The sequence below is a fragment of the Malaclemys terrapin genome, chromosome 14 (assembly GCF_027887155.1).
Source record: "Malaclemys terrapin pileata isolate rMalTer1 chromosome 14, rMalTer1.hap1, whole genome shotgun sequence".
NCBI classification, from domain to species: Eukaryota; Metazoa; Chordata; order Testudines; family Emydidae; genus Malaclemys; species Malaclemys terrapin.
Window position 1 is genome coordinate 42,645,527 of NC_071518.1, and position 16,374 is coordinate 42,661,900.

Sequence of the window (16,374 nt, forward strand, 5' to 3'; positions counted from 1 at the left end):
AGCGGAGGGCAACAAAAATGATTAGGGGGCTGGAGCACATGACTTATGAGGAGAGGCTGAGGGAACTGGGATTGTTTAATCTGCAGAAGAGAAGAATGAGGGGGGATTTGATAGCTGCTTTCAAGTACCTGAAAGGAGGTTCCAAAGAGGATGGATCTAGACTGTTCTCAGTGGAACCAGATGACAGAACAAGGAGTACTGGTCTCAAGTTGCTGTGGGGGAGGTTTAGGTTGGATATTAGGAAAACCTTTTTCACTAGGAGGGTGGTGAAGCACTGGAATGGGTTACCTAGGGAGGTGGTGGAATCTCCATCCTTAGAGGTTTATAAGGCCCGGCTTGACAAAGCCCTGGCTGGGATGATTTAGTTGGTGTTGGTCCTGCTTTGAGCAGGGGATTGGACTAGATGACCTCCTGAGATCTCTTTCAACTCTAATATTCTATGATTCTAACAAAGGAGATTGGCCCAGGTTTAAGGGACAAACCTGTATATTAAGGACTTGCAATATCCAGTGGGGTGAGAGAAACTGCTTAATCTAGATGTTGCCCAGTCTAATAGGGTTGAGAATTTAGACTGCGTGCTTATATTTTATTTTCTTGTGGTAACTAACTCAGACTTTACCTATCACTTAAAATCTATCTTTTCTGTGTCAATAAATTTGTTTTGCCGTTTATCTTTACCAGTGAGTTTGCCTGAAGCATGTGGTAAATCTGCTCAAGTTTGCAAAGGCTGGTGTATATCCACTTTCCATTGATGAAGTGGAGAACCAATTAGTAAATTTGCATTGTTCATCTTGAGCAGTGCAAGATGGCATATTCCTACCATACAGTGCTAGGGGGATTTGGCTGGTGCTTTTCTCTGTGTGATTCATGAGTGGCTCTGGGAGCATTCATGCAATCTAGCTGGGTGGGGGGCTCCACATTCTGTTGTGCTGAGTGATCACAGCGCCTGGAGGGGGTTGCTGCTTGCCACTAGCAAAGCATTGTGAGAAACAGCCCAGGCTGGAGAGTTAAGGGGGCTCAGTGGTCGCACAGTCCCAGGCTGCACCCTGTGCATCCCCTGGGCATGAAAACACATTTAGCCAGATTGCAGACAACAACTCCCTGTTTTCTGAATCTAACCTCACTATATTTCTTCTATACTGATAAAAATTGCTCATTCCCTGCGGTCTCTCTTCACCACCCCCGTGCAGAGGGATTCCTGTTTTACAGATCTAGGAAGTGGAGTGCCTAGCAATGCTTTCAGGCTCATCTAACAACTTCCAGATCCTTAATTTAATTTCATTACCAGCCCTTTCTATCTCCCTACCTCTGTTTTATAAATAAATTATTGACTCCCTGCTCCCAGGACACAGGCTGGGAGCAGCACCTCTCCTCTGCAGAACTCACTACATTCTACACTCGCGCTATGGTGCAGTTAAGAGCAATGCCCGGGGCTAGGGCATACACTGCAAGCAGACCTCAGATACGAAATCTGGGGTGGGGAGACACTCGGGCTCACAGCAGGGAGCTGCCAGCAGAGCTGAGACCGGGCTCTCAGCACCACACACTGCCCCTCTTAAGTCGCTGGAAGCGCTCCTGGTTAGGACATGCCCCGCCAGTCCAAGGAGGATAGTGTGAACATGCACCTCCGCAGTAATTACTGCGGTGGCTGTAAGTTGACCTAATATAGGTCAACTTACGTCTCTAGTTGAGACATACCCAGTAGCTGGGTATGGTTTCCCGTTCCCCAGAGTGAATGATGCCAAATGCTCCCTCATTCTGGCTACACACACCTGCGTAAATATTAATGGGGAGAGTGGTCAGAAACCAGAGTAAAGAACATAATGAGGCTTTTCTATGCAAAGAATGGCCCCTGGAATTCTGTGACAAGAGTAGTTAAAATGTCTCTTTATTAATATACAAACCTAGTAACCTGTAAACCAACAAGGATGGAAATTATTAACTGAAACACAGCATGATATAAATACAGCATACAAAGTAGGTAATAACATGGCATTGGCAGAGAACAGCAAGCCCACCTTTTCTTGTGCACTTGGGATCAGCCATTTAGGTCTCCCAGAACTGGCTCCAATTATTAAAGGGGTTTCTGTGTCTGCATAAATATGTTCTCATTCTAAATGCTGTAAGAGAGGTGAGGCTGCTGCTCTCCACAAAGGCAGACAATATAGTACAATATCTTACAGTAACACTGAGATTTTCTACATCCCAAGAGTTCAAAGCAATTAAAAGCATAATTTGTACTCCTAGAAATGATCCATTTGTATCCATCTGCTGAAACACATTCTCTTTGGAAGGGGAGAGGTGGTTGTTTGTAATGGCTGAGGAATCATGTTAACATAGTTGATTGTGGCTCTCTCCTGCATCAGATGCATCCATTACACAACATTCATAAGCATAAGGCACTAGAAAATAGTGAGACTATAAATGTTTTCACAGCTCCAATTCTTGTTCTGCTAGAGAAATGATGGCACATTTTTAAAAAACTTTAATTAAAAAATTCACCTAGCCCTATAAACTTGGTTCTTGGGGGGGGGGGGGGAAGCGCAGATGGTTATGAAGGGATCACATTCTGATGGACAAACAAATTTAAGGTGCCACTGAGAATGAAAATAAGAGTCACCCAAAGAAGGTATGCCTAATTCTGTGTGCAGTTCCGAGGGTGGCAGTCTCTGGTCAGGAAAGAGCTGTCATGTTTTGTGCTGTACAAGGTGCAACTCTGGAGTTAAGCAGGGAAAGCAGAAGTGCTTGCACTGTACAACTCAGTTCCCCGGAAAAGCAGTGCATCAGTAACAGTGTGGGCTGCCAAGTCCAAGCAGCTGTAACAGAATGTTATCCAGAGCCTGGGGTAAGGATCAGGCGAAAAGGAAGCAGGCTGCTTACATAAATGATGATCCAGGCAATAACTAAACCCAAGAGACCCCATGAAGGGAGTTTTAAAACATTTCACTCAGACCGTTATTTGGGCCAATCCATTAGCAGATCTGACAGCAGACACCATGTTCTGGAGGGAGAGGTGCCAGCGAAACATCACTATCAAATACTATGGAACTGTGAGAAAACTGCATGCCTGGGAGCTAGTCTATAGAGATTGATTCTCAGTGTCAGGAGTAAGTTTGCCTCCCTCACGTAGAGCTTGCATCATTACTCTCTCAGATGATCACGTGACCAGACCTCTATTCAACTTTCTCTGAAGCCATAACAGCAGCCAAGACGGCCAGTTTTAGACCCCAGAGAGATGAATCTGTATCGACACATGACCCTAACATAGTAGAATCACACTCAGTAAAAGGTGTAAATGCAACCATACCAGTGGAACAGAATCAGAGCTAGGTCCAGTCAAGGGTATCCAGCTGGCTCCCAATACACTTAAAAGATTTTGTAGCATAGAAGGGATCTTGACCATGTCCCTAAGAGGTGCAAGAGCCTGGACTGTCCCTTCTATGCTACAAAACAGAACTGTGCCATAAGCATGTGGGGCAGCTCCTGGATAACCACTGTATTTGTAACAGAGGTGGGTATCAAACATACACTTGGCAAGATCAGCTGTTTGTTGTCATTTGGTCAGGAAGCTGTTCATATACAACCATGCATATCTTTCTCTTTGTAACCTTCATGGTCTCCCTTGATGCACATACCTTCGTAGGTGAATCGTCTTAGACAGTAATTGTAATACCAGCAATATATAAATATTGCACGCTTTATATTGCAACTCCAATGCAAGCCTACACGTTAGTCATGTAATAAAGTGAAGTATTTAAATATACAGGAGTCAAGAAATCCAGAAGCTACCTGCATAAACAAAGAGACTGGACAAAAGAGCAACATGGTGAAGTTCACGTTGCTCTGAAAGCCTTAACTCCTGAATGCCCTGGCTTGGTGTGTAAACACTAAAGCCTACAGTAATGCAACATTCAGATGGAGGATTTCATTTTGTTTTCTAAAAGCCAGAAAGCAATGGGGCCATGAAGCACATTTTACGCCAGTGGAGGCTTTTTTCTTTAAACAAAGGACCTTAACGACAGTTTCACTGGTGTTTTTCTGTCCCCCTTAATTGCACAGTTCCACTCTTGAAAAAGTGTTACCTACTGACATTTGTTCAGAAATGGAAACCATGCATCTGATAGGTGTTTCCCTACTGATTTAATTCCCACACCACTTTTGTGCAAATTCCACCTCTGCAGCAAAGGAAGAGGAACAAATGCACTCTGGTAACTTCCAGTGCCTTCAGCATTTACTCAACAGCCCCTGCTGGCGTTAGTGCCTGCTCTGCAAATACAGTACCTGCAGTAACAAATCAAGCAGTATGCACTGCCTGTGCACAAACATCTAACATAAAGCATTAAGACATTTAGACTTGTTAAGTATTCCTTCCTCAAACTCAACATGGATTGTGCTCATTGAGGACTATGAGCATATCAAGTTTTGAATGTTCAATTGTTTGAGCAAGTTTATTCTCTTTCTTTAAGTGTAAAAAAGAAGATTTGATTGATTTCCTTAACCCAAACAGCTGAATTAATTTGCCTTAAATAGCATTAGGTTTTCTCCCCTTACAAACCGAGAGAGAGAGTGCGAGACAGACATGCACGCGTGTGATGACTGAAGAGAGGTGAGTAGAACTGAAATTCCTTCCCAAACTTAACCAAAATGTTTGCCTCCATAGGCACTATGATAAAAATTACAAAAATAACCTGGGGTGACCGAAATCTGAAAAATTATGAATATTTTTCTGTACCCACCAGGATATAAGCCTTTGTTTTAAAAATAAGCAAAACTCTTGCATTTGGAAGGAACTTTCCTTTTTCACCCCTAGATATTGGTTTGTTTTTGTAGGGCTTCTGAACATTTTTAAGGAACAAAACAAACGCACATTTGGAAAATTTATGAATGACAAAAGGGTAGGTCCAATACTGGGCGTACAGATGTTGATGTTACCTCTTTAGAATTAGGCACTGCTTGCATGAATTTGCCTTTTAATGAGACCGGTACTCCAAGCTCTGCATACACAAGCAGTTCCATCACAACCTCTGATTTGGCTTGACTCCTTCTAGGAAAAGGAGAGGCAATGGAGAGTAGTTTCTGGTGGAAAGTGAATGTCTGCACTCATCACTATTATTCAGTGGGCATCTAGCACCGTACATCTGCATGGAGCCTCACAGAAAACATACATAATCCCTTGACTGAGAGACCTCACCAACTATTAAGATGAACTCTGGAAATCACAACAGGTTGGGGAGGGAGGAATGGACAAGGGTGACATGTTGAGACTGAATCTTGGAAGATCAGAATTTTACATCTGAGAACAGAGTAGGGTAAATAAAAAACAGATGGTGGGTGGAAAACCAGCTGAGATAGCTGGAGTGAAAGCAGGGATCTGAATGCAGAGGGATGCTGTGTGCCACTGACAAAGGGAAGTCACTGCAGACTTGTAGGGTGTGGGCAGCATGAGAAGCAGCATGAAGGAAGGACTGGGAGGAGACAAAGGGAGGATTAAACAAAGAGAGAGGGCAGAGGGCGGGGTGGGATGCAGATGGGGGCAGAGTTGTGTAGCATCTTGAAGCTGAGGAGTTTGAACTTGATGCAGAAAGACCAATAAAGGGATTTGGGGTGGACTTGGTTGGAGTGTAGGAAAGGAAGCACTGTGGATAGACTGAAAAGGAGGAGGAACTTACAGTAGTCACAGAGAACAAGGCATGAACCAGGATTTTGGCGGGGGGGACGAAGATGTGTGAAGGGAAAAGCAACTGGACTTGGTGAGAACTTGGATGAGAGAACAGCAGGAAACAGAGGAGTCAAAGATAGTAAAGGCTGTGAGCTGGGGTGGGTGGGAGGAGAGTGTGATGTGAAAAGGGGGGAAGGGAGACGGAAGAGGAGAGGTGAAGAGCAGACTTAGCCAGGTTAAGTTTGAGGAGATGGCTAGACATCCTGGAGGAGGTACTGGGCAGAGGTAGATTGAGAGTCATCAGCACAGAAGTGATGCAAGAGACCATGTATAGCCGATGAGATCAGCCAAGAGGAGAGTGATAGAGAAGAGAGAGAAAGGATACGGGTCCTGGGGTGAAGAGGGTTCCCAAAGGGAATCCTGAAAGAGCAGCCAGCTCTGCAGAGCACCAAGGGACAGCCCCAGAAATCTAGGGATGGAAGTGTCTCCAGAAGTGTGATCCACAGGTGTATATGTTATTGGGGGCGGAACGGGGAGAATGAGTCTGAAGAAGGGACCCTTATATTTTTCCAGTCTTGTGGTGTCAAGGAGGACTGAAAATGCCAACTTCATCAGACAGCACGAGAACTGTGTGTTACAACATTTCCGAAGCTCAGATTCCCATTGCTTTTTAATGAGGGGTTGTTTTCAGTCTTACTTTGCATCAAAGCCAAGATGGCAGCTTCCAACTTGTTATTTTTTTCTCCCTTACGCACTTTATTCTTTGTAATTAGATACAATAGGTAGAATCTTTACACTGCAGTTTCCCTTTCAGGGTATGAAAACATTATGGAAAAGGTAGAAGCTCCTTGCAAGACCCTGGTGCCTAGTACGGTATTTCACAATCCATCATGTGACTGTCCGCTGGCAAGCACTCAAGCTGCCAAAGTCAAATTATTTGTTAGCAGCACAAAGGGAAAAAAAGACTCTACCAAGGAAAAGGCTAGACTTCAAAGAGCACAGGCACAGAGGCTAAGCCAAAGTCAGAGAAAGGCCTGGTAACAGGTAAGGCCAGAGTGGGTGCGTCTGAACTGGGAGACAGCCAATTGCCAAACTGTCTCATTTCAAAATGGTACCATTGTAATACTTAACCATCCCAGCAGGAAGAGACAGACGTGGATGGAATTACACCATACCTGTGTGGCACCATTACAAAATCTTCACCCTCATATGTGGGTACTTCAGGGTTAAATAGACCTGGACAGAAAGGGCGCTATTAACTCTGCAAAAGTGAAAAGGGCAAAAGTCACCCATGCTACGCAGACAAGTTTATATTCCTAGGTATGGACCACTTTGGGATGGGGAAGCCATATAAAAAAAAATGCTCTTCTTCAGGGATTCCTTATTGCTGTGAGACTAATAGATAGTGGTTTTTTGTGTGCTCCTGACCAGCTGTGGTCATTAAAAGTTCCACATTATAACACTCCTCCTAAGACAGTGAAGGGTGCCCTGGTTCAATTCAAACTCAGATAGTTATATTCAGTCTACCCAGAATTCTCCATTGTGGTATAAAATATTTTTCACTTTCCCTCCTAAACTGTTATGTAGCACTGACTGTGTAAAGTGACTGATGCATTCCACTGCAGAAGTGCCTTGGTGCTATATAGTAAGGGGAGGAGGAGAAGTTTTCCTTAACCTTGCCAGGTACTAAGTAATAACCTCTTTCTGTGGGTTATCAGCCAGTACTCTATAACAAAGACACAGCAATGGGCCAGATAACACAAGACAGGTCAGGACTGATCAGTACTTTGTAGGAGACCTCCAAGGAGAACCACATGTGCTGCGGAAAATTGTATTGGTGGATTTACTAGGTGGCATTCTTCTGACTCAGTACTGAACAAATGCCCCAGCATGGGGGATGTAAATGTTATGGAGTGGCTGTAAAACGAAGACCCTGTCCACTTTGTCATGAAAGACCTTATGGCACATTTAGTTAAAACTCGGGTGCTAGCCCTGGTACGCTGGCCAAATTCCAATTCAGGTGATAACACTGCTAGAGTAATTTTAGCTAAACAGTATTAACCAGGTACAATATTCCCTCCACAACCAAACTATTATGCCCAGTACTGCTTCTGTGTCCTGTCAAATGGCTGCGACATTCCACCCCAAAAGTGGCTGCATTTCAAGCTATGAGGGAAGTTACTCATGTGCATAAGAGCTTGAAAGTCACTTTGGGATCCTGAAGGAGGAGACATTATTATTATTATTCTTTTAGAATAGTATTAACTGCCATTTACAAAGGAAGCCATGCTCAGCACAGTGGGCCACTACAGGAAGAAAACAGCCATCCACAGCAAGTGCATCCATGTCCTACCACAATGCAGACTCCACCTCCTGCCTGCCAACAAAGACCCTGCCAAGAAGTGCTGTCATTTGAGTCCCCAGTTTCTTCTCCAGTCCATGCCATTCCCAGTGCTCCACTCCCAAAAGCTGTGAAAGCTGTACAGCTCTTTACCATTTGGGAAGCCTCCTCTGGCAACCAGTTCTTTACAATTAAAATGTGTCAGTCTCCCACCTCACCTGCTCTTACTACCCCCAGCAGCAGCAGTCAAAAAGCCAGCTTCCAGTGTATGGGAGGGAAGTTCTGGGACATTACTACTTCTACAATAGCAGGACAAAGACTTGATGGAAGCCAGGAAAGGAGAAAATCTTCAAAAGACAGAAATCCAAGCCAGGTCTTGAGTAGCGCTGTGCTCAAATGGAACGTTACTGATGCTCACCCAAAGACAGGAAAAGCAAGTGACGCAGCAAGGTAAAGTTCTGGCTCCTGGCTCAAAGACAAACAATTCAGCCAGCTCAGTGACCACAGACATCAATGTCAAATGGTGCTCCTTGCTAGACAGAAAGATGCTGGCTTCGGTGGAAGGGCTGCTGAGAACCACAGAGCGGGGGAACCAGAAGTGTGTGGGGGGGGGGGGGAGGCGGGGTGTTGTTACTGGAGATGTTTTAATGGATAATTTTAAAATAAGGGAAGAGAAAATGCACTACTGTGATCTAGCTGACAATGGGAGGAGGAAGAATTTAAGAGACAAATCCACAGGATACAATTTAGCATTCTTCATTCACTTGCTTTCCCATTCCACTGTAACTATTTGTCATCAGTGAAGAGCTGTCAGCTTCAGAGTGGGTGGATCCCCGCTCTGTAGTCTGGAGTGTCTGTGAGTTTCTGCATGACGACTGTGCAGAGAGATTTTCCTGAGGCAAGGCAATTCAAAGATCCTTACTCACTTTCTCTTCTAACCGCAGGACCCTGCATAGTGAATCAGCTACCTTCAACTGAGGTAGTATTGTGATGGGGAAGACAGAAATGCAACAGATCTGATGGGAAGGGCAGGAAACATGCATTGGGCCAGCAGGCATAGCTGAGAGACATTGCCACCCTTACCAGGAGCATAGTGTTTTGCTCTGCAGCACTCAGAGCACCATAGGTTCAAGGAACCAAACTTGGGACCTCAACTCTAATCTCCAAGTGGTTAGCAGCATGTTGCTCCAAGGCTGCTGGCTGAAAATGAAAGACTCCATCCCTTCCTCTGCTCTCGTTTCCCAAACTAACACAACCCTCACATCCAATTCTAATGCTTGGTGTGTAAGCCAGACAAGTGTGTTTGCTCCAACACACAAAGCAAAACAAAGGAGAAAGAAGGAGAATCCACAGAGAATCCACTGTGCAGCTGAAACAAAAGCAGCCAAGAGTCCTTGTTGGAGATAGACATTTTCACTGAGAATAAAAATACAAAGTTCTGTCCCTTTGTAGGAGTGAAGTGCACATGTTGATCTTCACTTACTCAGAGGAAGTCATTCCCTTTCAGTGACCCAACACAGAAGAGGAAACTTATCAGCACTATTTTATCACTTACACAGCCTCACGATCAAGCCTCTTAAACTCACTCCCTGGAAAGGAAAAAGAGGAGGGCGGTGATGGCCTGGAACCCACCAAAACCTGCCTGTTTGCCACTGGTCACACAATGTTGTTACGTCTTGTGTGGTGCCAGTGAGGTAGCTGATGGTTCTATTGCTCTGTGCATCAATGCACTGACCCCTCTGAACTGTGGACTGGAGGACCTCAGAGGAACTGGCTGGCAAGAAGGAACCTCCTAAGTTGGGCCTGTGTGCACCCTATGGTAGGTCTGACCTCTCCACTTCAACCAGCAGGTGAGGTTACACCAAAGGGTTTAGCCAGGGGACAGGAAAACAGAGCTACAGGCCAGCAAACACCTACTATTCTAGGCCGTAAGCAGCAGGGGGTGGGAGGGGTACAGTCCTCAAGACTTCACTTGCACCCTCTCAACAGCCATTGGGGTACAGCCTAGGGTTTCTGAAGGTGCTTGCTCCCATATGGGCTGTCGGTTGTACACTCAACACCATGCTGCTGCCATGGGAGGAGTGAGGTGTGGGAACATGGCATGGGAAGGTGTAAGAGGGCGAGAGAGAGAGACTGAGGGAGGGGGTGGAAGGGTTTGAAAAATTAGTTCTATAATGTACAAAATGTCACACACCCAAAAGGTTTAAAAATGGAAAGAGCAGGGGGAAGAGGAAGTGGAACCGTATGGGTTGAAGAATGAGGGAGATTGTGGGGAAGGAGAGGAGGATGGTGACACAAACTCCAGTTATGGAGAAGGGGTGGGGCCAGGTGGTTCTACTTCCCATGGTAGCCACTCAATTCCATCTCATCCTTGCGGCGACGCTGTGTGAAGAGGGAGCTGAAGGGGTAGAGCTTGGCCTTAGCCTGGAAGCGCTGCCCAGCAATGTCAATCTCATACTCGCCCCGGTTAATGAAGTCGGGTGTCACCACCAATGCCTCCCTGGTTTCCTCATCAAAGTTCTGCACAAAGCCCAAGCAGACATGGCGATCCAGGGTGTAGCTGTAAGCGCTGCTGGTGGTCTTGCCCACGTAATGGCCGTTGCGGTAAATGGGCTCCCCCCACCAGGGCCAGAGATGAAGGTCTGTGTCATGATCCTCCAGGATGAACATGGTGAAGCGCTTGCACACACCGTCCTGCTTCTGCTGCATCAGTGCATCCCGGCCAATGAAATCAGTCCCCTGGAGAGAGAAGGAAAGGCCAGCTGATGAAGGGCACGTGATCTGTGCCCGACTCAGCTGCTGGATTTTAAGTGACAGCTGCTTAATGATACAATGTCAGCCTAGGGCCATGCAGCATGGAAACGCTACCCACTGAAACTGGTCCCTTCCCAGCTGCAAAGAAACAGGAGCTGGCGAGTCACTCATGTGTTTTGCCTTCCCTCGTTTTCAGCTGCTGAACTGCATTAAACAGGCATAAAAAAATACAAAAACATAGGAGGTGCAGTTAAATTCATTCCAGGTTTACCAGTACTACTGATTCCAGCAGTCTCCCCCATTTTATTATGTATAAATTGTTGGAACTGGTAATACCGCTAAAAGCAGAATGAACACCCACTGTATTTTCTTAGAATTACATTCAATGTAAACAATTACTGTAGTTCCCGCAAAGATGTGATCTGGTCACAGGTAGGCGAGGACAGAGTGCACACAGTCAGCACCAGGAAGGTATGCAATCTCTATTAACGTGTGGTCCAATGCTAATGTTATGGGAAAAAATGGAAGACTGCTGCCTTCCAGTTCTCTCCACCTTGAGGTGTTTTAGAATGGCTACTGCTGGCCCTCTGTTTATTACTTTCTCTTTCAATCCCTTGTTTTCCCTTAGCTTCAGCTTTTCATTTTTTGGGTGTGTTTTTAAAAGGGTGCGATTTTGTTATATTTTGTTTCTCTCCTCACTTTGTTGGAAACTATGAACAAAGCAATCATTCTCCACTTTCTGGATTAGCATGGATAATCCTTTTAGAGTTCGATAGTAGCAATTTACAGTTTGGCTATACTGTGAAATTAATTTGGATTAAGGTAGGGTGTGAATTTAAAGCAGAATAAACATTCCTGATTAACTCACTGTTTGGACGTTCTTATTCCAGAATAAGAATGCCTTAGGCTAGGTCTACACTACCCGCCTGAATCAGCGGGTAGAAATCGACCTCTCGGGGATCGATTTATCGCGGATCCCCGAATCGGCGCTCTTACTCCACCAGCGGAGGTGGGAGTAAGCGCCGCCGACAGAAAGCCGCAGAAGTCGATTTTGCCGCCGTCCTCACAGCGGGGTAAGTCGGCTGCGATACGTCGAATTCAGCTACGCTATTCACGTAGCTGAATTTGCGTATCTTAAATCGACTCCCCCCTGTAGTGTAGATGTACCCTTATTCAAAATTAGCTTAATCCTCTTCTAAATGGAGTTAATCAGGAACAGCTATTCTAGAATCACTCAAGCCTTTAACTTACAATCAGGGGATTGCAGGCTGTTTCACAAAGCTGGACAAATATAGTTATTATCCCTACTTTACAGATAAGTAAACAGGGCACAGCGGTTCAGTGACTTGCCTGAAGTCACATGTAGCAAGTGGCAGAATCAGGAACAGAAACCAGGTCTCCTGACTCTCAGATCCCTACTCCAGTCACTATATTGCACTGCAGGAAGCAGGTGGCCAGATCTTCACCCCAAAGCAAGCAAGGCTGAAAGTAGATACAGGGAAGAGGAAGTTACTCACCTCTGCAGTAACTGAAGTTCTTTGAGAGGAGTGTCCCTGTGGGTGCTCCATCCCTGCGCCTTCGCTCAGAGATTTTGACAGCTGTACTTGTACCAGTCCCACATGCTCAGAGCCTGCCCCACGTGCCAAGCGTGCCTCAATAGTATGCATGTGCGACTGGTCTCCTCAGTTCCTGCTCTACAACGGAGACTACCCCAACTCTGAAGTAGAGGGGAGGAGGGTGGGCAGTGGAGCACCCACAGCGACTCTCATCTCAAAGAACGTCAGTTACTGCACAGGTGAGTAACCTCCTCTTCTTCAAGAGATGTCCCTGTGGGTGCTCCACTCCAGGTGACTGAAAAGCAGTGCATCTCAAGGAGGTAGGGACTTCAGATCTGGTAGGAATATGGTAGATAATACAGCTCTGCCCAACCGTGTGTCAGTGAGAGGGCCTTGAGTAAGGGCATAATACTTGACAAAGGTATGTTCAGAAGTCCAAGTAGCTGCTTTACAGATGCCAACCAGGAGAACTTTGCGTAGAAAAGCCACGGAGGTAGCTACGGATCTAGTGGAGTGAGTTCTGATGCCAGCTGGAGGAGCTGCATCCTTTATTTGATAGCACAGTCAGATACAATTCGAGATCCAGTTGGAAAGTTTCTGGGTAGAAATAGGTGTCCCTTTGGAGCGCTCCGCAAGGGAGACAAAGAGTCTGGAAGAGTTCCTAAAAGGTTTGGTTCTATCCAAATAAAGGGACAGAGCCCTGCATACATCCAGTGTATGCATTGTGGATTCGAAGGAATTTGCATGCAGTTTAGGGAAGAAGGTTGGTAGTGTCTATATAGGGTCATTGATGTGAAAGGATGAATGCACTTTTGGAAGAAATTTGGGGTGTAGTCAGAGGGTAACTTTGTCCTTAAAAATTATTGTGTATGGTGGGTCCACCATGAGAGCTGTTATCTCTCCTGCATGTCTGGCGGAGGTGATTGACCCTAAAAATGCTGTTTTCATGGAGAGATATAAAAGAGAGCACATGGCTAGTGGCTCGAAAGGTTGTTGAGTGAAGGATGTTAATACTAAATGGAGGTCCCATGATGGGGTAGGGGGTTTAATGTCCGGTTATAGGGATTGGAGCCCTTTGAGAAAACACTTGGTGATTGGATGAGCACAAACAGAGGTATCATTGATCTTGTGGTGAAAGGTTGTAATAGCAGCTAAGTGGACCTTGATGGAGCTGAAAGAAAGGCCAGATTGCTTAAGGTCTAAGAGGTAGTCAAGTATTAGTGGAAGGGGTGCGGAAGTGGGAAGAGTTTGTTTGGTCGAGCACCATTGTGTGAACCGCTTCCACTTTCGGAGATAGGTCGTGCGTGTGAAGGGACTGCTTGATGTCATGACTCAGTGGCAGATGTGTCTACTGGTGGTACCAAGCAGGTCTTGCCCCTGCCTCTGGTGACATATCAAGTGTGATCCCAAGTATAAGGTGCCCATGGAGCCCAATATTGCCATTGAGCTGGAAAGGACATGAGTAGTGCCCCATCCATGGGTTTGCATACTGGGGGCAGGATCCTGGGGGTAGGACGAGGTAGTTTTTTTATGACCCATATTGATTGGGGTCTGTGAATGGAAGATATGATAGAGTGAAAAGTCTCCCTGCAGCACAGATTCCGCATCACTGGAGAAGTGGGAATTAGCAGGAGAAAGCTGTCTGGACTTGCGTGAATGTCCAGAGAGAAGCAGGTGTCAAGTAGGGGTGACTGCAGGATAGGTGACCCCTGCAGGTTCTTTGAGTCAGTAAATTGCAGTGCCGCAGCGCCTCTGTGTGGTGAGGGCTGTGTGAGAGGTATTTGCTGTGCAGGAGGGTTTATCTACACTGGTGTCCTGAGCCTTGTATCACTACCGGCAAGTTCGGAGGGTGACGGTACCGGTATAGCGAGAGCAGCCTGTGGAGGGTCAGGCAGGCTAATACGTGTTGGCAACGCATCTTTCGCAGTGCCAAACGGTGCCATGTGAGAGGCTGGAAGCCTGAAGCCCCGGCACCAGGGTTTTGTGCTAACGCCACAGCCGCAGGCAGGTTTTATGCAGCGCTGGAGGAGCTCAGCGCATCAAAACTGCTGAGTCGGGGAAACGCCGGAGAGAGGTTGTAGACCTGCCCGGAGAACTTTTGGCTCTTGGTGCGTCCCTTACAGGGGAGAGAGGCTGCCGCTTCTTGGAGGATTTTTTCCTCTTCTTTGGGGCAGGGGGGCAGCCGTGTGCAGAGGAGTCGGCGCCTGGGTCTGAGGCTGGTCCTAAGGACTTCTGCATAAGGAACAGTTTAAATCTCAGCTCCCTGTCCTTACGTGCCCTGTATTTAAGTTTACAGCAGTGGGCACATTTTGGGAGATGTGGGATTCCCCCAAGCATTTTATACTTTGGGAGTGACCATCGGACATGGGAATGGCATCGCGGCAGGTGGAGCAGCGCTTAAAGCCTGGGGAGCCGGGCACATAGGAAGCGGCTGCAGCTGACAGGAAAAAAGAAAAGGGGTATGGTGGGGGGAGGGTTGGTAGAGAAAAGAGATAGGGGAAGTTGTATCTAACTAACTGGAAAGCTAAACTAAGAAAGAAATTATTTTAAACAAGGTGAGAGAAAGTTCTCTGATGAGTCTGCTGAGCATCATCTCAGGCCGGGGACGGTAGAGAAGGAACTGGGGAGACTGGTCACGTATGCGTACTATTGAGGCACGCTCGGCGCATGGGGCAGGCTCTGCACGTGCGCAACTGGTATGAATACAGCTGTCAAAATCTCTGAGCGAAGGCACCGGGGTGCACCAACAGCTGGAGTGGAGCACCCACAGGGACATCTCTCGAAGAAGGAGGTGCACTCCTTCTCTTCACTCTGGTTGTGGAGCATTATGTCACTCTCTGGGGATGCTAGCTGCCCTCCTGGTCACATGGTTTGAGTGGGGTACGTACTACTGATATAGTGACAAAAGGGAACCCAGAACGAAAAGACAAGTCAAACCTTACAACTCCAGATCAATTGGATCAAGTTCCTGGAGTCACTACTTTACCAAGAGGGTTCTCACCCCTGCAAACAGGACAAAACCAGGCATTCTGCTACCTCTCATGCAACTGAGACCCCAAGTTTTAGCATCCAGAGAGTGGTTATAACAGATAAGGATCATCACCAGCACCCAAAATATCACTCCAGTCTCAACCTACCCCTTGCCATAAGAGCAATTTTTTATGGATGATCCCTGTAAAAAACAGGGTTTGGTGCTCTTGGGCTTCCCTATGCTGTTGAACTGACCTCAAATCTTGTTCCATGGGATGTGCTGGCACCATCAATGAAACTGGGCAGGGGGACTGGTAGGAGAAAGCGAAACAATAGGCTGAATCCTGCAAGCAGCTGAGTGCTCTCCACACCCATTGTCCCTATCCAGGTAAAAGGTTCACACTAGGCACAAAGCCATAAACACTAGTGCCAAACGGTTGCTGGGAGATAGGATCTGCAAACACAGCAGATGTGAGAAGAGTTGCATTTCTAATTCTTCACTCACAAGCAGTTGAGATTACTGCCCTAGAGGCTGGAGGGTACAGCATCCATGTGGTTTCTAGCATCTTTTCAAGATGCAACAGAATCAGTCATTAATACAGACAAAATATTTTCACACACAAGTTCTCCACTTCCCCATGAAAATATTTGTGTTGGAACCTATCCCGTTAGAGAGCACTCTCTTTTCAGGGCAGTACTGCTTTGCCTTCTTTGTTTCAATCCCATGTATCCAGCCTGTTCTCACGCAAACACTGCTCAGGGAGCTGATTCAGCCTCAGACACAGTACCTTGTCCAGTTTCACCCGGAACTCACGTCCACATTCCAAAGGGGTGGTGAAAGTGTCCAGATCCTGACCCCAGAACGCAAAGAACTTTTCAATGCGTAAGCTGCGAAGTGCATAATAGCCAGCATTCCGGATCCCATACTTCTGTCCCATGCTCATCAACTCATTGTACACATGCAGAGCATACTGCAGGGAAGAATTAACACATCAGGATTACCAGCACACACAGCATCAGAGAAGATAAAGGGACAATCTGCCACCCCAAGAGGCAGACTTCAGTACCCTGTCTCCGGAGCAACGCTTCACAGG

The 16,374-nt window shown here is 46.4% G+C and overlaps 1 protein-coding gene across 2 annotated transcripts in view; it reads right to left on the bottom strand.

The window, feature by feature from the left end:
* Positions 1–1,867: 1,867 nt before the first annotated feature.
* The window catches only part of PDPR (pyruvate dehydrogenase phosphatase regulatory subunit), an 81,179-nt gene continuing 66,672 nt past the window's right edge, over positions 1,868–16,374 (bottom strand). For both annotated transcript variants that reach the window (XM_054048899.1, XM_054048900.1), the window contains exons 17-18: positions 16,069–16,251; positions 1,868–10,739 (exon numbers count right to left, since the gene is read on the bottom strand). In XM_054048899.1, the coding sequence (XP_053904874.1) occupies positions 10,335–10,739; positions 16,069–16,251 (588 nt within the window). In that variant the 3' untranslated portion in view covers positions 1,868–10,334. The remainder of the gene's footprint in view (positions 10,740–16,068; positions 16,252–16,374) is intronic.